The sequence below is a fragment of the Chelonia mydas genome, chromosome 1 (assembly GCF_015237465.2).
Source record: "Chelonia mydas isolate rCheMyd1 chromosome 1, rCheMyd1.pri.v2, whole genome shotgun sequence".
Taxonomy (NCBI): Eukaryota; Metazoa; Chordata; order Testudines; family Cheloniidae; genus Chelonia; species Chelonia mydas.
The window spans coordinates 294,705,899-294,730,433 of record NC_057849.1 but is presented as its reverse complement, the minus strand read 5'-3'; the positions used below and the strand labels follow the sequence as shown (position 1 = coordinate 294,730,433).

Here is a 24,535-nt window from a genome sequence, read left to right as displayed (position 1 = left end):
GGTCAGCTCATGATTAGCCCAGTGTTAGCTGGAGTTTTACATATATTGGTGGGATAAATGTTTTGCCACTCAGGGCATGTCAATCTTAGGTCAACTTACAGCCACCACGGTAATGACGCCGGTGGCTGATGTCCACGCTGCCCTCCTTCCGGTGGTGGTGCATGTCCTCACCAGGAGCACTTCCACCAACTGAAAAGGGGCAGGGTGGGTAGCTGAGAGCCAGGGCTCTCAGCACCATGCAGCTCCACACTGGGAGCCCAGCTGCCCCATGGGCTTCTCGCCTCCCCACTCCCAGCTGGGAAAGGAGGGGAAGCCGCCCGGGGCTCCTCGCCTCCGGCGGGGAGATCCACACCCAGAGGCCAGTTGGCTGCCATACTCCTGGCAGGGAGCCGGGGTCCCAGGAGGCAGCAGGTGGGTGGCAGCCTGGCTTTGAGCGGAGACCCGGCAGCACCCTGGCAGAAGATCTAGCTTTCTAGAGCTGTGAAATTGACATGACAGTTTACAGCCGATGTAAGGAACGCAGTGTCTACACAGACACTGTGTTGCCCTAACTACACTGACATAAGCCCTACGCCTCTTGTGGAGGTGGAGTTATTATGTCAGTGTAGTAAGGCACTTATATTGGTAGGAGCAAAGCTATAGTACAGACACTGACATAGTTAGGTTGACATAAGGCAGCTCTGTAGTGTAGACCAAGCCTTAGAAAAGAGAAACTCCTCTGTGAAAAGGAACTTTACTATATGGATTACTTACATCGGAGACCAGTAACTAACTTATTGGTAGTTTAACATCTATATGGTAAGAAATTAGTCTGCAGTTTGCTTTCAGAGCTAATATTTCTTCGTTGGTTATAAAAGAACAGTAAATTAGGACTTGTGGAATCTCTTTCCAACTCAGGCACTGAGTAATAGTGTGACACGGGCAAATCACTGACCCTTTCTATGGCTTAGATTGCGCATCTGTAAAATAAGTATAAAAATACTTTTCTATCCCATGTTCAATGTACATAGAATACTTGAAAACTCATGAATGGAAAATGCTGTAAAATTATAAAATGTTGTGGTAATAGTCACCAACTAGTGGTATTGCACATAGTCTGACAAGTTCTTAGAATGTGAGCAAGTTTTTACTTTTTGAAGAAATGCAGTATTAGTTCTGTTATACAGTCTTCCTTTGAGAGAAGCTGTGGCAGGTAGCAAAGAGTTTGCTCTCTGCTTTATTCTCTATAGTAGACGTAATTTGTGGGACAGAGTACACTTCCTGTGATTTGGGCACTGATATGTGGATTGAGATTTCTGTTCCAGGACTGGTGTATATGTTAAAATAGAGCAGATTACTCGTAGAGCATACCCAGACTCCATGTCATTGATTTCTCTTCCACTAGAGCTACAAGACACCAGAAATCAGCTACCACTCAACAGAGGGTGACACTGATATCAGAAGAAGGGGCAACAATATCACATTTAATAATCAAAGTCTAAAGAAAATAATTGTTACAAAATGTAGAGTAATATATAGATGTCTTAGATGTTTTGATACACATTAGATTTGTTATTTTTATATTTAGATGGAAAATATTGAATGTCTGAAGTTGCTAGTTGTATGAAAAATGGAAAATTGATATACAAGCCATCTTTATCATCTTCTGCTAATTCTCTCCTCACAAAGCCAGCCTTAGTCCAGAAGTGTGGAGGACTTCTCTCTGGTCTTTCTCTGCTTGAAGTGGATGGTCAATACTGAAGCAGGGAATGTAAGATGTAAGGAGGATAAAACCATAGATAGGTGGGATTTTACCTGGAATTCATCTAACACGTGACTCCCACTGGAGAAAAATGTTTCCAAAACTATTTCCTTCGTTTACTCAGATATATAACTTTTTGAGGGAAAATGCTTAACTGTATTGACAGTGTGTGGTTTGTGGCTTTCACACTCCTAAGATCTCTTTAAAGCAAAATGCAAAAAATAGATTAACCAAGTGCAGTACATGCATCATAGAAACAAAATCCTGTACATATTTAAAGTGCATTCTAGATATTTCCTTATCCACTGTAGAAAGGCTAGTGCTAGATTTAAAAGAATTCAAGATTTCTACAGCTGAGCTTCATTTTTATAGTAATCCAGCCAAATCTGTAATTCTTCCCAGATATATAGAGAGGACACTCACACTCAGGGCCAGTAGGAAAACTGAATATAACACACACAGGCATACACTGTTTATTTGCAGTAAATTAGCTATCTTGATGCCAAACCCACAAACAGAAAGATACTTTCATTTCAGACTGGTGGTCTTTAGGCCTCATGACTGGCGTGCTGACTCGGCTTGGCCTCTCCTTCTGTGGTTGCAGTTTGCCATTCTGTGTGTTCAGTGCTGTATGTACTTGCAATTGATGGGTTAGGGTTACAGATAGCATGGTACTGGAATAGGGCTTCACTTGGAGTCATAAATAATGTTAATACAAATCATCTGTGTTATTTCTAAATGGGTCCCAAGTCAGAGAAAGGGAATACCGAGCTCATACATGGCCAGCCTTTACAGAGAGTGCAAAAATCCTCCTTTTATATAAATTCATACATTTGTTTGAACGTATTCACAAATATTTTAAAAAAGACTTGTCTACAGTCATTCATATTTTAAATTAGGTGAGATGCTAGAGGTTCAGATTTGACCACTGCAGTAGCACTCTGTAGCATGTGTGCTCATGGTACTGCCTGGTTTGTCCATAATATGACAAGTTTGCATGTCCTTGTATCGATATGGCAAAGGTAATCAAATGCATATATAAGCAACTATTTAAAACCTCTTACTCTACATATGTACATCTTTCAACTGCAAAATCAACCGTTTTATTTTTCCAAGGAGGAAATAATTTTTTTGAATAATCATGCCAGCTATGGCAAGTTACACAGCATAGAGCAGTGTTCTGAATTAAATATGTATCAATGCTTCTCTCATTTTTAAAATAGTAGCTAAGACTGACAGGTCAGATTTACATCAGCATTGGCCTACAGCTGTAAAACCTGCAGTCCTTACTCAGGCAAAGCTTACATTAATCTCAAGGATGTTGTATATGAGTAAGGACTACAGGATTGTACCCACAGGCCTGCCTGGAAGTCTAATCCAGCATGTACCTCCTGACGTCAGCATCAGTAGTCCAACAAAAAAAGACAGAAGTCTGCCTAATGTGATAACTTTCGTCACAATGTTCTGTTAGTGTCATGTCTGGGTATAAGAGTAACCTCACTGCGTAGAGCCTACGTGGTAGCACTGAAGTGGTGCCTAATCTATTTTTGAGCCTGCTGCACTGGGTAAATTTAATCCCAAGTGAATTGTGTTGAGTATTGCCCAGTGGAGCTGAAAGAGTACTTCTCAGGGAATAATTTATTTCAGATGGTAACTTTGCTTTTTTTCTTTGCAGAATATTCATATGCTAATAGCAATTTCCTCAAATTTGTTAGTCATTCAAATTCATTCAACAAACACCTTTTGGAATGTTTTACTCCTTGCATTGTTTGTAAACAATCAAAAATTGAGCTCTGTTGCTTCATTTTGACTGTCCACCTAAGGGTATGTCTACACAGCAGCTGGGAGATGTAATTCACAGTGTAAGTAGATGAACATGCACTAGCTCTGCTCAAGCTAGCACCTAAAAATAGCAGTGTGGCCATGGCAGCTGCTTTGGCTAGACACTTCCTGGATACATACTTGGGCCTTAACCCAAGCTGCTGTCCATGCCACCATGGTCACGCTGATAATTTTAGCTGGAGCAGAGCTAATGCACATATGCCTACCTGAGCTGGGAATTACCCCTCCCAGTTGCTGTGTAGACTTACCTTAAGTCACATGATATAGCTTCTGTTCCCAGATCGGATGGTTGTACAGCCAATATCATTTATATGCTTGTTAGCTGAGCAAGATGTTTTGACTTTAAGGTCAAGGAGTATAAAGAGATTAAGCTATTTATTAAACAAAGACAGTACAGGCATATTTGAGATGAAATAGTTTCGATATAGTCTTCAGTCTGCACATATTGTGTAATCAAAAACTTGTATCAGTACAAAAAGTGTTTGGAGGAATTTCAGCAACAATTTGTGTGACCACTCAATGAAGTTACGATTATTTTTTCTGATATGGTCATATCCAACCACCATGAAACCAGCTGTCAGGTAAACTCAGGATGAATAGCAGGAGATCCAACAGTGCTTCCTTCATAAGCTCAGCTCCTAAACACTACAAACTTGTCTTTCCACAGAAAGTTCGGTATCCAACCAACTGAAAGACAAAGGGATGAGATGAATGCAGGAAGGTTGCTTTTATAAATATTTAAAAAGAAGGGAATTTGGTGTTCTAGTATTTGCATCACAACAAATGTTACCATCACACATTTTGGCCTTTGTACAATTCAGAAATGATTTGCATTATGGGAATAACCCTGATCAGTTTGCACCTCACTGGGATTATTTATCCCTTGGACACATATAAGCAACTTTTTGTAATCACTTTCCACATATGTTAGAGTGATGGACCTTAGCAAACAAACAGTAATAATAAATGTGGGCTACAGAAAAATAATTTTAGTTGTATTTGGGAATATCCACACAAAATGGATTTTAAATTTGCAAGAACAATTCAGTTGGAATTGTATTCAACTGGAATACAGTGCTCACCCCCACACTTAATAGACATGTTGAACTTCGGGGGGTTTTGACCCTCATTTACTTATAGTATCTTACAGAGAGAGTTATTTTGAATTTACCGGCCTTCCTATGATGCTCATCATCATAGGCGCTGACTCCATGGGTGCTCCAGGGCTGGAGCACTCACAGGCAAAAAATAGTGGGTGCTCGACACCCACTGGCAGCCCCCCATCAGCTCCTCCCCCAACCTACCCCAGCACCTTCCACCCTCTGTCAGCCTAGCCGGTCAGCACCTCCACTTCTCTCCCAGCACCTCCCACTCACTGTAATCAGCTGTTTAGTGGTGTGCAGGAGGTGCTGGGGGGAAGGAGTGAGGATGGGGTGCACTCGGGGGAGAGGGTGGGGTGGGAAGAGGTGGGGTTTGGAGAAGGGATGGAGTGGGCAAGGGGCCCGGGAGGAGTGTGGGTCAAGCACACACACACACACCCCGCCCCCGGGAAAGGACAAAGTCAACACCTGTGCTCATCATCATCATATCTGAGTATTTCCTAAATACTAATGAACATATTCTCTAGATTAGAAAATATCATGATCCCCCTTTTACAGTTAGAGAACTGAAGATCAATTAGATGACTTGTACAAGGGCATGCAGGGAGTCTGATAGCCTGGCAATGGAACTCTGATTGCCTTAGTCCCAGCTTACTGCCTTAGCCACAAGTCCATCCAGCTTCATTCCAGCTGGTTTCCTTACTTTTCCAGAGTGCAGGTAATAAGTATCTCAATTCACCTTTCAGGCATTTATTTTAACTTGTCTTGATCCCAATCCTGGTTTCACCTACAAACGCCTCTTGACTTCAGACATCTGATCAAGACAGCATTTGTTAATGGTAGATTTTGAGTGCACATGAAATGCAAGCTCAGCCTCTTTACTTACTGAAAATTTAGAATATTGTGGCTTAAAGATTGTGTCTTCCACATCCTTAAGTACAAATTTATGGGATTGATGCAGAATCCTCTTGGTGTAATCCTACGGCCTGTATTATATAAGAGGTCAGACTAGGTGATCATAATGGTCCCTTCTTGTTGTAAAATCTATGAATAAAAAACACTTTATATTGGACATTAATATTCTTTGCTGCTACTATATGGAACAGAGCTACCTGCTGAATCTTTGCTTTATGATTTACGGTTTCCTTTTCCCATCCTTCAGCTCCTTTATTTCTTCCTCAGACAGCTACATGAGCCTTTTGGCAAAGAAAGTTCTTTCCAACAAGTAGACCCCAGAAATTCCTCAAGGACTCTGTGTTTAAGGAGATTGAACTTTAGAAGCCATTTCACTCCATCTGTGGTCGGTAGTCACAATATTCAGAAGAAACTTTATTGGAAAGAATGTGAGCAAAAGCAGCTGTAACAGAATTGTGTTACAAAATCATTTTTCTTCCTCGCATAATGTCCTTGTGGGTGCTACACTTCAGAGACACATGTGCCTCATGCACCTTCAGTCAGAGATTTTAAGTAGTGTTGCCAGTTTGACCTGCGCATGCGCTCTATTCTGCCTCATACTCTGCGCTATAGCTAGATAGACCTGCAAAGGCAAACCACCCTCAGTTCCTTCTCAACCGCCTCAGCATGAGACAGAGCCTCAGCAGTGTCCAAGCTCAGCTTACCTCATCTGCAGTTTTTCTCATAGTTTTATTTAGCTTAGCTAGTTATAATATACTTATAATATATATAATATATAATATAGCGGTAGTTGGTTATAGTTAGTAGTAGTTTGAAAAAAATTGTTGTAAGGACGTTAAATTGCTGGGAGGGTATGCCCAGCTCTCTGGTTTTAAACATTTCGCTTTGTGCCAGGAGGTTTACCCAGTGAGCAACTGGCAGTCCTGGGCTGTCCATTGCCCGAGGGAGTCACCTGTCCCCCAAAAGTATAATTTTTGCCTGGCCATAAAATTGAGATCCAGAAAGAACCGGGAGATTAAGACGTGCCTCCTTATGATGGAAAGCTCCCTCTGTCTGGCTTCTGATCTAGACCAGGGGATTCTCCCCTCCCCCACATAAACAAGTCTCCAAACAAGTCAACTGTCAACTCAGCTCAATACTCCTCTACAACTGCTAAGAGGAAGACTCCTGAATTCCCTCAAAAAGACTCTGGGAAATTGAGCTTAGGTTCCCCAGATAGGGAATCTCAAAGAAACCCGGTCACTGATTGAGACAACGGCTTCAGCACCTGCTAATCCCCAACTTAGTACCCATGAGACTGCAGGTTTCTCAGGTACTGTGAGCATCAGTAAACCCAAAGAATCTAAGGGTTCTGGCTCAGGAGGATCTTCATTACTGTCAGGGGATCGAATCAACAAAGATAAAAGGACTACCTCTTCTAAGCTGGTACCAGTAGAATCAGCCAGGCACTCGGTACCTAACATTTCGGTACTGCAGAAGACCAAGCTAACAGCTAGTAGATTCTCCCCAGGGCGCATAAAGCCTACAGTACTGCCTGCTCCATCTGCCACAGGCTTTTGTCAGGCTCTTGTCAGGCTGCCACCTCAGTATCGACCACCATGTTGGTACCTCAGAAGTTTACATTTTCATGAGACCTTGCAATAACAGAGATGCCTGACTCCCCTTTGTTTGGTACCGATCCATTCTTGGTACCGAAGACCTCTTGGTCTCCGGACTTTCACCTGATACTGACAGAGCCACCATCTTTTTCTCCTGGTGCTCCACCTCTACAAAGTGATGTTGAAAATGACAACGGCGATGGTGATTTTTCATTGGTCTCACAAATTTCAGTTCAGGACTCCTCTCCTCCCTGTCAGAGGGAGACAGAACATATTTCTGAAAGACACTCTCAAGCTCCATCCCAGTGGTATGAGCACTCTTGGGTGCCCTCACCTATACCATATGGTCCCTCTAATTGGAAGTACTGGGGTCCATGGGCGGCATACTATCAACAAGTCTCTAGGACCCTTAGCTCTCTCTCTTTCAAGAAGGCCTGATCCAAAAGAAGAGACCTTTGAAAACACAAGGCAAGAGTAGACAAAGAGGTCGTAACACTAAACAACATCTCTTCTTCATCCCTAGATGAAGATGACATAGTCATGCCTCCCCCACCATCCCGGGCGGACAACTTCAAACTTCAAACGGTTTCAGGACCTCATTAAAAGGGTAGCAGACTCCTTACAAATTCCACTTGAGGAGGTTAAGGAGTTACAACATAAAATGCTTGATATTCTGCATATAACATCATCTTTCCAAATTGCACTACCTATAAATGAGCTGCTGTTGAACCCTGCAAAAGTAATCTGGCATACCCCAGCGACAATACCATCCACCTGTAAAAGGGCTGATAATAAATAGTATGTTCCATCTAAAGATTTGGAGTTTCTGTTTTCTGATCCCTCTCCCAACATCCTAGATATTAAGGCTGTAAATGAATATGTAAGGCAGCACCATTCTAAATCAATGCCATATGTTAAAGATCAGAAATGTCTCGATTTATTTGCTTGCAAATTACATTTGTGTGCGACGCTGCAGTTTAGGATCTCTGACTAGTAGGCATTGATGGTGAAATATAATCACAAAGTTCAATTTGTTTATTGAGCATCTGCCACCAGAGCAGAGGACCAATTCCAGGCAATCATGACAGAGAGTCAGCTCCACAGCAGAACATCTCTGCAGTCCTCTCTGGATGCGACCGACACAGCTGCTTTTGCTCTGTTTCTATGGCTGTAGTCATGAGAAGGGCCTCCTGGCTTCAGCTGTCAGGATTTCTGAGGGAGGTTCAAAATACAGTTGATGACCTTCCCTTTGATGGTTTAAAATTGTTTGCAGAAAATACAGACGAGTCTCTCTATATATTAAAAGAATCCAGGGCCACTTTGCGGTCTCTGGAATTTACATGCCTGCACATAAAAGGAAATCTAGTAAGTCCCAGACAGCACAAAGATCTTGTTCTGCTCAATTCTTTAGCTCCCAGAGACCTTATGAACCCCAACAAAAGAGGCAGAGGTTCCAGATAAAGAGACCATCTGATACACAGACATCAGCCTTGAAACCCTCATTGCCAAAACACCAATTTTGTTGGGGTTATTGAGTGTTTGAGTTACCCTCCCCACTTTTTCCTTTCCAGCTGCAATGGTTCACAGCCAGTACCCACAGCAAGGAAGACATTTCTCACTTCTGACAAGCTTGGGAGCATATCACTATGGACATAGGGTTTTGGAGATCGTATCAGCAGGATACTCCATCCACTTCACTTTCCTCCCTCCATCCAACCCACCTTCCCTTTCCCTCTTCAGGAACTCCTTTTATAAATGCCTTCTAAAGCAGGAAATAGAGTCCCTTCTGAACCTTAGCAGTATAGAATCAGTTGGGAAGGAGATTTATTCCAGGTACTTTGTGGTTCTAAAAAAGAACAGCGGGTGGAGACCCTTCTACATCTAAGGCTCCTGAACAGGTTTGTGAAGATACAGAAGTTCAAAATGGTGACACTTGCAGCAATAATACCATCATTTGATCTAGGGGATTGGTTCTCGTCCCTCAATCTGCAAGATGCATATCTCCATATAGTGACCCACCTCTCCCACAGAAGGTCCCTACGTTTCACTCTAGGTCAAAACCACTTTCAATACAGAGTGCTTCCCTTTGGACTCTCTTCTGCTCCCAGCATGTTTTTGAAGTTCTGTCAGTGGTAGTGGCTTACCTTCACAGAGAAGGAATCCCAGTATTTCCATACCTTGATGATTGGCTGCTAAAGGTTTGCTCCTACAGTGAGACCTACATGGCCACTCAGAAGGATACAGAACTGTTTTGCAGGCTGAGACTGCAGTTAAACATTCAGAAGTCCACCTTGGCCCCCGTCCACAGCTTGGCGTTCATAAGAACCTGCCTCAATGTGGTAGCCACCAAAGCCTTCCTCTCAACACAGAGGTTTACAACTCTATTGAATTTAGTCTTTATAGTCCAAATCGGCCCTCAGACATTGGTTTAAAACTGTCTTCAGTTGTTGGGGTGTATGGCAACTGGCACTTTTGTGATAAAACCATACATATTTGCAAATGTGCTGCAGAACTGTTGAACTGTCAAGCAAACACAACTTATACAAACTACTCTCAGTTCCTAGTGTTCCTACTGGAAAGAACCTCACAGCATTTGCGCAGGAATCTCCTTCACTCAGCCATTCCTAATGCTGATGATAACAACAGAGGCATCTCTGTTGGGATGGTGAGCACATCTTGATATACTGCTCAAGGCAGGTGGTCATCTCATGAGAGCATTCTGCACATCACCTTTCTGGAACTCAGAGTGGTTAGCAATGACAGTCTTCACTCTATGCCATTGATCAGGGGAAAATATGTGAAGATCATGACAGACAATATGTCATGCATGTTTTATATCAACCATCAAGGGGTAGTAAGTACTCCGAGTTCTGCTTGACAGGTGGTTTGGGCCTTCACTCCTTGCGGGAGGTGTCTTTCTCCTTGGTTGGACGTTGGGTCTGTTGTATGCATTTCCTCCAACTCCTCTAACATCCAAAGTGTGATCAAGATAAGGAGACAAGTTCAGAGTTATTCTGGTGACTCTAACTTGGCCAAGACAGAGTGGTTTCTTACCTTGTCCAGTTGGATGCTTGTCAACCAATTACCCTCCAAGCAGTCCCTCATCTTCTCTCTCAGGATGCTGGTCAAATTTTTCATCCCATCCTCAGGGTTCTTTGCCTCAAATCTCGGGTGATTGATGTTTCCTGGGGTTAGAAACAGCCTGTTCTGAGGAAATAAGAAGAATATTTTTACATAGTAGGAAGAAGTCTCCCCATAATACTTAGCTACAAAAGTGAATGAGATTCAGTCACTGGTGTGACCTAAGACACCTTTCATCTGCCTCCTGATCACTGTAAAATATACTAGATTACACCCTAGACCTGAAAAAGTCAGGGTTGTCTTTGAATTCCATTAGGGTACATTTGGCAGCCATTACAGCCCTGAATTTCCTGGTAGAGGGTTTTTCGGTGTTCGCACATCAGATGAAAGTGATTTTTCTCAAGGGGCTGGGGAATATTTTTCTATGAGTCACATGTCCTATCCCGGTTTGGGACCCCAAGTTGGTGCTTAGATGCCTTGCGAGACCTCCCTTTGAGCCACTGGCGACCTGTTCCCTTCTTGACTTATCTATGAAAACAGCCTTCCTGGTAGCCATTATTTTTGCTCTACATTGGGGAAATAAGGGCTTCTGATGGTATATCCCCACTTTGCAGTATTTTTCAAAGATAGGTCACATTGCGACCACATCCCAAATTATTATGGAAGATGTCCTCCGATTTCCACATTAATCAGTCTATTCATCTTCCAGTTTTCTCTCCTAAACTACACCTGAATAAGGAGAATACATTATTACATATCCTTGATGTCAGAAGGTCATTAGACATTTAGTTGGCCAGGACTAAGCCATTTAGAAAAGCTCCCAGATTGTTTTTGTCTATTGTGGATGGACGTAAGGGATCTCGAATTTCCAAGCCGATTCCCTCTAGATGGACATCTGACTGCATTACCTTTTGTTATGAGTGTCATGATCTCTAACCTCATTCTAGAGTACTAACCCATTCAATGAGATCTTTCTACTTCAGTAGCCTCTCTTAAGAATGTTCCCATTGATGAAATATGTAGAGCCACAACTGGGACCTCCATACACACCTTTTCTAAACATTATACAATAATTCATGACTCAGCTTCTGATGCTATGTTTGGCGCTACTGTACTGTCTTCAGTTTTGGACTTCACTGTGAAGCGCTTCCCCCCCTACTTAGAGGGTACTGTTCAGTAGTCACCTGAAGAGGAGAACTCACAGGGACATGACTCACCCTGTGCAATAACTGTAGTTCTTCAAGATGTGTGTCCGTATGGGTGCTCCACTATCTGTCCTCCTTCCCCTCTGCTGTGGAGCATTCCAGTAGGAAAGGAACTGAGTGGGGTCACCCACGCAGCTCTAAATAGCCACGTTGTAGAGCACAAGGCAGAGTAGAGTGTATGTTGGGCCGAATGGGCACTGCTACCTAAAATCTCCAATCGAAGGCTCATGGAACACATGCGCACCTGAAGTGAAACATCCTTAGGGGGACACATCTCAAAAAATTAGTTACTGCATGGGGTGAGTAACTTCTCCTTTTAGGTTTGTTTAGAATTTAATGAAAGCATAGAGAGGGATACTAGATTAGGTGCTAAAAATACAATGGAGATGAGCACAGAATAAAAATCTAGAAAGACAGGGACTGACAGCACTAGATCCACCTTGAAGTCTTCTATCCGTAGCCGAAGTACACCACCCACGACAGCAATGCAAGCTTCTTCCACACTGCCCAACTAATTTACCTCAATCCTGATCTACAGGAACCATCTCGAGGGATGAGAGGACAGCTTGTTCTTCATCACCATTCATTCCTCCCCAGGTTGACTGCAAGGTTGCCAGATAGAGTCATTTGTGGCTTTATAAAGTAGAAGTTTTTTTTACAGGAAGCTGGACCGAGACAACAAAAGTCATTGCACATAGTATCATTTTTATGCTTGGTATTACAAAGCAAAATCACACAAAGATTGTAAACGGTCACTGAATATTTTTGTCCTAAAATATTTATTTAAAAGAGACCATGTGATTTTTAACAGAAATATACACACAAATGCTGTACTGTTAGAGATTAGCCATCTGGACTTCATAATCCAGCAGGTAAACAAATGACCCAGGCTCTGTGACAGCTCTCAGGTTATTACTGATCATAACAACATTAACATTTCTGGAGGTATCTCTTTGCTTCATCACATTTCAAAGTGTCTGCTCATTTTGTTTTCACGTGTTTAAATATTTATTTTGACCTTTTGCCTCCTGGTATAGCCCCCTGGCTTGCTGGACCATCCAAACCAAAATACACCGATGTGATCTTAATGGCTTCACTGATTATATAAACATGCTGAATAAACAGCTCACACAGAATGAAAGACTGGGTCCTTGGTAATATTGTGGTGACTTTTATCCATTTTCAATTGTCCATACAGGTAGAAGTTGCTTTGTGATGTACCAGCTGATTTTCAAGATCTCTCACCTTAAATAATTGCCTGCATCTAAATTTGTGGTGATCATTCACATAAAAACAAAATTGCAATATCTCTTTTATTTGTAGGTGCTGCTGGAGTATCACCTGGTCTTCTTGGTTTATTGCTGCCTGCCATTGGTGTCCTTGCCTACTTGGAATTCTGAATGTCTCCGGATTTATCTTGTCCTCTGTCCAGTGTAAAGGACACCCTTCAAACCTGCGAGGATGACTATTCTTTTTGACTCCTGTGGCACCATCTTAAGCCAAATAAATTACACTTTAAAAAATTACCCTACTGATTTACGATGAACTCTAAGAGGACTGAGGCATCCAGGAACTCCTCCATCAAGCGAATCAACTTTTGAAAGGATAAGAAATTATTTTTAACTTGTTCCGATATGCCTTATAAAACACTTATGCTGATTTGTGACAGTTGCATGATTTGGTCCAATGGGGCAAGTTACAGTGTTAAAATCCAATAACATAGGCTGTACAGTGAAAGTAAAATCACCATACATAGGTGCTTTAACTTGAATAACAAATTGTGAAATATAATAGAGATTGAAATGTTGATTGTGTGTGGTAAATGTAAGAGTAATTACGTCTGTCTGTACTATCCTATATGTTTTGTGCACTGCATATTTTTGAATGTCCCTATCATCATTTATGAGATTTCACATTTTTAGGGATACAGTCAAAGCAAAAACATTGAATTAATTTTTAGAGCTTTTTTACTTGAAGCAATTGAATATACTTTGAGAGTATTTGAAACTAGGTTCCATTACAAGGAATTTTTATTTTAGATACATTTGGGGAGTTCAATTTTGAATATTAACAGCAACATTGAATTATAAGGATTTTCCAGCCCTTTACTTCCTATAATGCAACATTTAAAAAAAATGCTTTTCAAACAAATTGTGATTTTCTTAATTAGTAATAGATTATTTCAGTTTGATCACACAAAGAACATCAGTGGCAGCATATGCAGCTTGATACCATTTCTTTTACTCTGCTCAGGAATTATTGTTTAAATAATTCAGTCATCGCTGATTTTAAGTGTGAAATTCTGGCTTTCATATAAGCAGCATAATTGCCCGTCCTCCCTCAAGATATTGGAACAGCATGTTAAAAGTTCGAAAATGGAGTCCAGTATAGGATCAGCCACTGGAACATCAAACGCTAGAATGTTTAAGTTGTGTTTTAAAACTGGACACATTTATAATAATAAGCTAAACTATATAAGGTAAAATGGCAAAAACAAAGTAGCACAGTAACAAAAAATTATTCTGATTACTTTTTTATGCTGCAGATTCAAGTTTTTATCTTTCTTTAGTGAAGCCCTGCAGTTGGAAGAATATGCTTTTTTTTCAATAACTTGATATTATTCTACTGTTCCTAGTGCTGTAAATAAGAGTTTAAAAGTTCTTAGACTATTTCTCTGTCTGATACAATACTGAAAGATATGAAGATGTTAAATGAAAGCAGATCCCAGCTGGTCTGATCCTAAATGTCAACTATGGCTTTTGCAAAAATGGAAGTCCAATAGGAGATAGAGAATGTTTTTGTTCTGACTGTGTCTACACTGTTTCAGTGGTTTTTTAAAAGTTGTTAAAGAAGTGCATATTTCTTTCTTTTTCCATCGTGTGCTGAGGACTTAGTCTGAGTGTGAATGTTGAAGAAACACGGTGATATTGAATCAGCTGGCTCAAGTAATAGTGCAATGTCTGATGCTTCAAGAATTATAAGCTTTGAATCATATTTTATTAGCACAACCTTGCTAGCTATTTAGAGATCGAGTTTATCTTTTTAGAACTGATGCTGTAGAGGTCCATAATAATACTATTTACATGAAGCAAGTATAGGCCTATTAATACTTTACACCCCTTTCTTTAATTTGTATGATTTTGTACTATATATTTACCTGTAAACATTTAGAGTCTTCATTAAGAAATATCAATAATACTGTTTTAGTTTAATTTTAATTTTGTTCCAAGATTAAACTTTTTTAAATAGGTGAAAGTGATAACTTCCCTATAGAAGAATGTCAAAAGTTATAAGAGCACTCCTGAATTTCATAAACTGTATAGTTATTTGAAAGAAAAATGAGCTGTTTTCATGTGTAACAGAAACTAAAACTCTGTAAGCCTTCTGTACAAAAGATTGTTTTATTTTGTTTTGGTTTTTATGCAGTATCACTCATTTTTATATAATGTACAACCACAACTAAATCTTTTGCCAAATGCATGATTGCCTTTTGCTTTTCTAATATATGATATAAGGAGCAAAACTGTTTAATTTTTGGATGAAAATGATCTGGAGGGTAAAACCGCTTTTTTTTTTAATCTGTAACACAGATGAGCTAGATTACAACATCTCATACTGATCTGGTAATTCCAGATTTTTATTGTTTTACACAACTGTGTAAACGGGGACCTTCCGTTTCAAACTGTTGTCAACAAAACTAACTAATGTATCATCTGCTTTAAAACGCAAGGTTCATAATTAAAGTTTAGATAGACACATTTGTTGTTTCTTTATACTTCAGGAAACTTGATATTAATATTACTTAATACTGATGAATTTTGAATTTGTTTTAGTTACTCTTTATCTTATATTTTTTAATTTAGTAGAGCAGAACCATGCTTTGTCCTTTTTAAGAATGAAAAATAAATTATAATTAAATAAATGTATTAATGTTACTCAAGACGTAAAAGCTGTCTTTTGAATTTAACAGGAGATTTAAAAACCCAGTGGCTCTTTATTGTTTTGCCTAGGGGAAAATGGTGTGAAGAAACACCATTTTCACAGCTTTAATAGTGGAAAGGTTCTATTGTGAAAGATTTTTGGAGCATCACGGGAGTCAAGGGTTAACCAAGAAGAACAGCTGTGATCAGTAATGTTTCCCGTTCCAACAGATTTATTACCAAGAGATCCATTTTCTAAAGCTGATCAAAAGGAGCTGAGTTTGGCACTGATATACACCTTGTGCAATCCCACTGATTTCAAGAGGCGGTATCGGATGTAAGGGCTTCATCTGGTGAGATGCTAAGTGCCTCTTGAGAGGCAAATTCAGCATCTCTGTGGGTTTGAATTAATATCACTAAACGTGGCAATAGGAGAAGTAGTACCTTTGTCAGTGAAACTGGTAGTCATTTTGCAAATTTTTGTTCCTTTTTCCGTTCTTGAAACTGCTGGGAGTTTTGCGTTTCCAACAAAGAAAGCAGGAGTCTGTCAGAGAAGAGTGTTCTTAATCTTTGTACAGTGAAATAGAAAATAATCTCCAGTCGATCCAGTGCGAAACATGAACAGGTCACTAATACAGTAATTATTCCTTTGTGAAACAATGAGCAAAGGATTAGCCATATTGTCAGCCTGATGGTATACATCAAGACAAGATCAAAGCTGCAGTCAGAGATACAGGGAACAGGAGGCTTCCATTGCTCTTGTTTGTTTTATCCTGATTTTTTTGGTTCTCCGGACTTCTGGGCTTGTGGTAATACATGAGGAAAACCTTCATACTCTTACAGCGTTGAGAGTCTGTGACTCAAGATCTGACGTTTCTGGCTTGATTGTGTCATGGCTGATTTCTTATTGGAAGTATCGTTAAAATAACAGCACCAGGTATTCCACAGATGTTTCAGTGAAGCTTTTGAAAGTTCCAAGTATTTTTATTTTTAATTCTGCTTTGGAATTTCTGTTTCAACTCACTGTAAAAACTCTGATTAAGGAGATTTTTCTGTAGCTATGTAAGGCAGTAGTAAAAAATACTGCAATTTTCAGCCGTTGTGTATCCTGTAACCTACATTTCAACTTTCATATAGGCCTTTCAATGGAACTACTCTACCCATACTAGGCTATCAAAACCACAACAGAACCTTCCTTTTTGTTCAGACAGCAGGAATAACTAACACAAACTGCCTGGTCACCTCCCTCAGATTATGTCTCCAATGATGCTTGAGTCCTCTTTTGTTTCTCTGCAGCTGCTTCCCCCAGCTGTGTCATACAGCATTTCTTTTCATTTTTCAAGAGTACATAGGAAAAGGGGAATCTCAAAAAGGGCCATGATTCACATAGACAAAACATGAAAATCTAAAAATACCTTCCATATTTCAATTAGAAAGGGTGCAATTTTTTTCTATTCAATGTATACTTTTTTATTTTTGTTTGTTATTTCCATATATCCAGTCTGATCAAGCCTGGCCTGAAAGATGTCTTGAAAATTCCCTTGAAAACTTCTCCCCTACTACAAGTGGCGATGACTCTGGTCCCTTCTTTTGGATAATATGGTGTGACTGACAAACCCTGGAGATGATGCCAATCCCTTCCCGCAGACACCACCTAAGAGATACTCCTATTTAGCAACTCCTATTGAGTGACTGTACCCAAGCTTCACTGAACTGGGGAAAAACAGACACCTGTCTTCTCTGCTCTTTGGTCTGCAGTGCTGCTACTATATCACTTGACCAGCTACATATTACAGCCTAGTTTTCAGAAGATTCAGTTAGTGTTTAAGGCCCAATGGTAATAGTCATTTTCACTCTCTTTAAAATACGTTAATTATAGAGCTGGGCCAAAAATGGAACCGTTGTAGAGGTTCCAATACCATGGTACCCAAGGCCAAACCAAACCCAACACTGATTTTGTCCTGTTACAGTTTGTAAAATACACCTTTTACAATATATATGTATTGAATTCTACAGCTAACGGGATCATGCCAGGACTTGTTATTTTTATAGGTTAATTTTTTCCTAACTTTTGTTACTAAAAATCCCAATAGAAAATTAAAACTCCTATCTGTCTAATTACAGAAAGCTTTCTCCTTCCACCTCCTGTTCCCATTGGTTTGCTATTGAATGTTGTTCAAGAGGACTGAGCATAACTTAAGAGTACCTCCTCAGACATCCCTATACGCTACCCTGGCTGAGAAATAGCAGAGAAGAGAATAAGGAGTCAAACATTCCCCAGCACCACAGCTGGCTGATAGCTCAGCCATGAAGCACCCACTACAGCTGAAAACAACCCCCTATCTACAGGTAGTCTGAGGATTGGAGTTAACACAGCTTCCTGCAATCAATCCTCCACCTCCCTCCCCATCGAACACATTTTTCTGACTGAGCCGCTCAGCCCCAAGATGCAGCTATTGCAGAGTTATTAGAAAGCCAGTGGTAGCCTCCACAGGACTGGTATGTGGGGGAGACCATATCCACAGAAGCCCAGTGAGTATATTTGCATATACTCCTTACCCACTTCTAGGACTCCACCACGGAGAGGCTGAGCAGACACTCCTTGTCCCACAACGTTTACCTAGCTATGCCCAGTTTATTCACACTGTTGCAGAGCTCCGACCTCCACTTTGCCTCCAGGCTTCATTTGTTGTTTGCATCTCCTAATTTTTTTAATACTTTTATTTGACAATTGAACACCTTCCGCTTCCCCTGCTGCGGGCTCTGTGTAGGGCCCAGTTCTATTTGTGTCTTTGGAGGGTCTTGTTAGAGAGCGTTTCTATTCTGTTTCACCTTCAGGTATAGATATACTGCATGTGGACTTCCAGTCCTTGTCTCTCTTTAAGTTCTCAAACGAGGAAACTTTTAAAGGCACAAAGAGCAATTAGGTGTCCAACTCCTGGGATTATCTTCTTATAGTCTTCACCATTATTGATTGAATTCTCACAGTGGTACTGAGCATACAGAGCTACTGCACACAGGAGTGGGGGAAATTACATCCCAGATTTTGGGATGTGGATTCTCTTCCTAGGCCAAAGAGATACAAAGAGCTTTTTTAATTTAGCCTTATTTTGATCATTATGTACCAATGGTGCTGTTTATAAGTTGCAGTCAAGATCTTTTGTGGCAGGGTGTGCCTTTTGCTGTACAGAAGCCCAGGTTTTAATCATTGCTTGACTATGCTTATTACTGAAATTCTCTAACAAATAGTATTTGCACTTATAGGGAGACTTTAAATGATCTCTGTGATGGTGGTTAAATCAACATCCCCATTACACAGATGGGAGACTGAGGCATGACACGTTGTGGCAAAGCCCAGTGACCTAACTCTATTTCTGCCTGTAACTGTTAGGCCACATTGCCACCCTCTAATGAAAGTGCACACACTGACTTCATGCAGGGTTGTTCCCTCAAATAATTGTTTGCGGTGGCACATTTTGTAGAAAGAACAAAATCCAGTACTAACAGTATAACAGATGGATATCAGATTGTTTTCCTTCCACACTCTAAACCAGTTTCCTCAGTATTATGCAGGTTACAAATGTACAAAATAGGGTACAGTTTCAAAGAGGGAAGCAGGATGTGTACATGCAAAGCTATTTGAAAAGGGATTTTGCTGATGCAGCAGAGCTCTTATGTTTAGTAATTAAACTACCCAGAGTTATCCTGTTTCCTTTTGTAGAAATTGTGTTCATGAAATTGTGTTGACTCAACACAACAAGTTTTCTGTGCTGTCCGGGTCAGTGCAGGAAGTCAACAGTTTTCCGTTATAAATCTGCATTCTTCAGTAAGAACTCCTATATGACAGCACTGTGATAAATACAGTTCTTTATTGAACCATGTCACCTGAGGATTAAAGTGATCCAGAGTTCTGCAACATATGATAGGTCCTCCATGGATTGTCCTATAGCTTAAAGAAGTAGCAGAATCTAGCCAAGTACTCCATGAAGCTAGCCTTTAATTTTTGTCAAAACAGGTTATTATCCTACCACTCGTATTTGAAATGACAAGTCACTTCCGAGAGAAAATATTCTGCTTCTCATTGGGAGAAGAGATTGTTTTCTGTTGAGCTGGCACTTTAGCTGATATATTGAATGTAACACATTGATGAAAGGTTTCAGAGTAGCAGCCGTGTTAGTCTGTATTCGCAAAAAGAAAAGGAGTACTTGTGGCACCTTAGAGACTAACCAATTTATTTGAGCAGAAGCTTTCGTAAGCTACAGCTCGCTTCGTCGGATGCATTCAGTGGAAAATACAGTGGGGAGATTTATATACACAGAGAACATACTGGCTACAATTAACTTAGGCTTAGACATATACACAAACTGGATACAATTAACTTAGGCATGAATAGAGACTGGGAGTGGATGGGTCATTACACAAAGTAAAACTATTTCCCCATGTTTATCCCCCAGCCCTCCACCCCCCATTGTTCCTCAGACGTTCTTGTAAACTGCTGGAAATGGCCCACCTTGATTATCACTACAAAAAGCTTTCCTCCCCACCCCACTCTCCTGCTGGTAATAGCTCACCTTAAGTAGCTCACGAAAGCTTATGCTCAAATAAATTGGTTAGTCTCTAAGGTGCCACAAGTACTCCTTTTCTTTTTGCGAATACAGACTAACACGGCTGTTACTCTGAAACCTGTCACCTTAAGTGATCACTCTCCTTACAGTGTGTATGGTAACACCCATTGTTTCGTGTTCTCTGTGTACATAAATCTCCCCACTATATTTTCCACTGAATGCATCCAATGAAGTGAGCTGTAACTCACGAAAGCTTATGCTCAAATAAATTTGTTAGTCTCTACGGTGCCACAAGCACTCCTTCACATTGATGAAAGTGAAACTTGAGTCGCCAACCATTGGCTGAGCTCTGGAAAGAAGCTCTTTTGTCCTACCCAATAAATCCAGCATGCAACTGAACATTCCCACAATGACTGGCCTTCTAAAGGAAGGACTTGTGAAGCCATAATGTATAGCTCTTCGATATATCTCATTCACATCGTGACCCCCGAAGCTGCTGTATGATACTATGGTTAATGCTGGCAAAGATACAGTGCGCTGAAGCTGAGACTATGTCTACTTTGACTTGAAACTTTAAGATCTTTTAGCCAATGGTATTGTTTGGAGCTGATCCAAACTAGTGGGAGGTGGGGGGATGATCAAATGAATACATTGTATAAGCATGTAAATGTGTGAATCATGTCTGTAACTGGGCTCACGAGTGAAACCATCTGAATGAATCTGACAAAAGCATCAAGAGAAAAGGTAAGCTCCGCATTCCGCTTTGTGGTGGTTTTTGAAAACCCACTTTAAGCTTTGCAGCACTGGCTACTGGAGCCAAGAGCAACATAGAAATTGGCTACACCTTGCCCTGCTCAGCTGAAGTTTCCATCATTCAAGCTGGGGCACTGTGGTTTCTGCTGTACTGCAGCTTCTGGTGATAATTCACAGTGGAGTGCAACAGAAGGGAGGAAAGGACACTTTTTATAACCAGTCATGGAGTGAGCATCTTTAATTGTTCCACTAATTAGGCTGCCTCAGCCAAACACACGCTTAATAAAGCAAAATCTAAAATTGTAGAGAGATTTTCTCTTTCAATACTTCCATATATGTAAGTGTAATAATCTTCTCTTTCAGGTGTAATGATGCCAAAATGGATCTTTCCTACTTCAAATAGCATTTTATGCTGTATTGTTATCTTTGACTTGATTTTTTAATCAGTAAATTGACTGGATTAAATTCTTCATTCCTTCATCAGTGTAGAAGTAGAGAGGTTATTCTATCTCTGTATTTGACACTGCTGCTGGAATACTGCATCCAGTTTGGCATCCGCAATTCAAGATGATGCTGGTAAATTGGAGAGGGTTCAGAGAGGAGCCACTAGAATGATTAAAGGATTAGAAAACATGCCTTATAGTGATAGAATCAAAGAGCTCAACCTATTTAGCTTAACAAAGAGAAAGTTAAGAAGTGACTTGATTACAGTCTTTAAACATCTTCATGAGGAACAAATATTTAATAATGGGCTCTTCAGTCTAGCAGAGAAAGGTATAACGCAATCCAGTGGCTGGAAGTTGAAGCTAGATAAATTCAGACTGGAAATAAGGTGTACATTTTTAACAGTGAGGGTAAATAACCATTGAAACAATTTACCAAAACTCATGATAGATTCTCCATGACTGACAATTTTTACGATCGGCTCTAAGAATTAGTTTGGGGAAGTTCTATGGCCTGTGTTATAAAGGAGGTCAGATAAGATGATCACAGCTGTCCCTTCTGGCCTTGGAATCTATGAATTTATTTTAATAAAAACATGATGTCTCAGAAGATGTGAACTTGGCCAGCATGTATTATTTTGTTACTTGACTGATTTCGGAATATCAATGCTCATCAATTCTACTGTTAAGAATCGGATAACCTCACCACTTCTGGCCAGCATTCTACTCCTGTTCTCAGGCCTCAGGCTAAAATAAAATAAACTGAAAGAAGGTATTTCCTGTGTCCAAAATATGTAACTTTTTTCCTGAAAGAAAAATGAAACTGGTGAACTCAGACAAAGGAGGTGGTAAACATTCCAGCAAAGAACTTTGTTTCTGGTCAATCTCAATTGCAAAGCAGTTGAGGCCACAGGACACAGGCTAAGGAAGAGCTTCAGTGTAAAGCAGCTCAAGAGATTCTGCAAGCAATTAAGCCTCACAGAAAGTGCTGATTAAATAAAACAGTGGAAACGGAAACACTTTTACTTGTCTCAAGCACCCACATAGACTTCCTCCAAAAATGTTTGATGCAATGAGTTCTGCATCAGGGATTTGGAGGGTCAAGAGCACATTTCTACTTAGGAAAAAAAACTGCAGAAGATGTTTTCTATCTTGCATCTAAAACTGAAAAATAGATTAAAGTGATTCAGCATTGGAATCATGGATGTTCTAGAAGGATCTGAAATAACATGGGCTTAAAGTTATTTAACTTTAAGCTTAAATGCTGTGCTGGAGTGGGGACTACTGCATGATTTCTGTTTAAACTTAATAACAGAACTGATGGCCAGGATGATTGTATTTAATTGTACATGGTAGGACAGCAAAAACAAAACAACAAACAACACAAAACACTTAAGAATGGACGCTCCAATAGATATGTACCTAACTGTGGAATATGAATGTGTTAACAAAGGAAGTGATGTCACTGGAGGAAAAACAAACAGAAAAGGAGGCTGATAATTTATAAAGATACTATAAAAATCAAAGAGAAAATTAACATTTTAGAAATTAACTAACTAGAAATGTGTGAATAATTACACATAAACTCCAATAATAATGCCTTATATCAGAGATAATGACACCCACAGAGGATTAACTTTAGCAATGCAAAACTAAAAGGAAACAAAATTCCATTCATGATATTAAAAAAATGCTACTGGACAAACCATGCAAAAAATCTCATGAGAAAGAAAACATAGTTGTCAAATTTTATATAAAACTTTGCAGCCCAGAGAGGCCCACTTAAGAACTGCAATACATCGTCATGTGAATAAAATTCCCCTGCTCTGTTTATTTCAGGAGACTGTTGCTCTTTCTTCCAGATTAAGGAACACTCTTCCTGAGCTGTTTCACAAAGCAACCATTCTTTCTGTATTTAAATCCCTCCTCTATACCCACTCCTCCTGCAGTGCTAACAAGAAAGCAGTCAGCTACTTACCTATTTATTTATCTTATGAGTGAATTTCTCATTAATGTACAAGCACAGGAGTGGTGTACGGACACTGGAATTGCAGCTGGAAATTTGTGGGGGGAAGTACAAAGGGGTCGAATTGTGGATGGAGACTGGGGGTGGGAAATGTATGTAACTTTAAAAATGTACAAATAAGTACAAATGTACAAAGTGCCTGATCACTTTGCATGCACACTGTATTACTTTCCCCACCATTCCCTATGGCTTGGCTTTATAAATTATGTGCTCTTTGGGCCAGGTTCATGGAATGCACTTAGCATAATTTTGGCACTACCGCAATCTTAGATAGCACTGTCAGAAAAGTAGTGGAGGACATTCAAGAGATTGCAAAATGGGGAAGCAGCTGGCTCGAGTGGTTTCCTTACAGCAGTGTATAAAGCCTTACAAATTCAACTGGCTCTAATATCAAACAAAGTGCGTACAGATTCATTAGCCAGTAACAAATTATCAGCCATTATGTAAAATGCTAACGTGATGAATTTGGAGCTGCTCTGTAATGATTTAGAATATTGTGTGTTGATCCGGCTATTTAGGTGCGTTCTGTATGACTCTATTGGTTTAACTCAACAGGTGTCTGTCTGAAGGAACAGGCAGGAAGGAAAAGAATGGCTTGAAATAGCCACCTCTCAGCAGTTGTTGGTGCTGGAACTATTAGCTTTGATTTCACTTGCAACTCAAGCAAACCTGCACAACTGATTTGGATCAAGAAAGGTCAAAGCCTAGGAACACAGAAGAACTGTAGCAGGATTACAAGGGACCATCTTTTGAGAGAGAGGCACGGAAAACAGATTGGCACACAGGGACTCGCTAGGAATCTCTAAAGAAGTTACGCTTGCCTAGGTTACGATCCCCTTTACTTAAGAGAGACACGCACTTAGACTATTGTTTTAAATCCTTTTTTCTCTAATGCTTTGTTCCTACTGCTAAAACAAACAATTATTTTAAAGAGGCTGTCTGGTTACTGTATGCCACTGGTCAGACTCCCAAAGGAAGGAATTGCAGCTGCCCAAACTCAACCAGAGCTGCAGGGTAAGCATGGTTGTTACAAAGGGTACTACAGCCCAAGGGCCAGTGTAAGAGTGGGAGAATTACAAAATTCTCTGGCAGAAGTAAAGGCACAAAGCCTAAGGCTTGAGGGGGTAGCTTAGAGACACCAGAAAGAGGACAGAGGAGGTTCAACCAGCCTGGAACCATGACATAGCTAAATATTTGTAATTAAGTAACTCAAACAATTTAAACTTCATTGATCTTATCAGTAAGTATTCACTGAAGCAAATACAAGCAGTCTAATTGAGTATGGGTACCTGTGATAAATGAAGGCGGAGCTGGGGGGAGCTCCCTTTTATGGACACCCAGCCAGC

General features: G+C 40.3%; 1 protein-coding gene across 7 annotated transcripts in view; it reads left to right on the top strand.

Moving 5' to 3' along the window:
• The window catches only part of CNTN1 (contactin 1), a 421,087-nt gene extending 405,625 nt beyond the window's left edge, over positions 1 to 15,462 (top strand). For 6 of the 7 annotated variants that reach the window (XM_043549235.1, XM_043549232.1, XM_043549223.1 and 3 more), the window contains one exon: positions 12,806 to 15,423. In XM_043549235.1, coding sequence (XP_043405170.1) covers positions 12,806 to 12,882 — 77 coding nt within the window. In that variant the 3' untranslated portion in view covers positions 12,883 to 15,423. Of the gene's footprint in view, positions 1 to 12,805 lie in introns of all 7 variants that reach the window. The other variant, XM_037888163.2, reaches the window with a different exon arrangement.
• Positions 15,463 to 24,535: the final 9,073 nt, after the last annotated feature.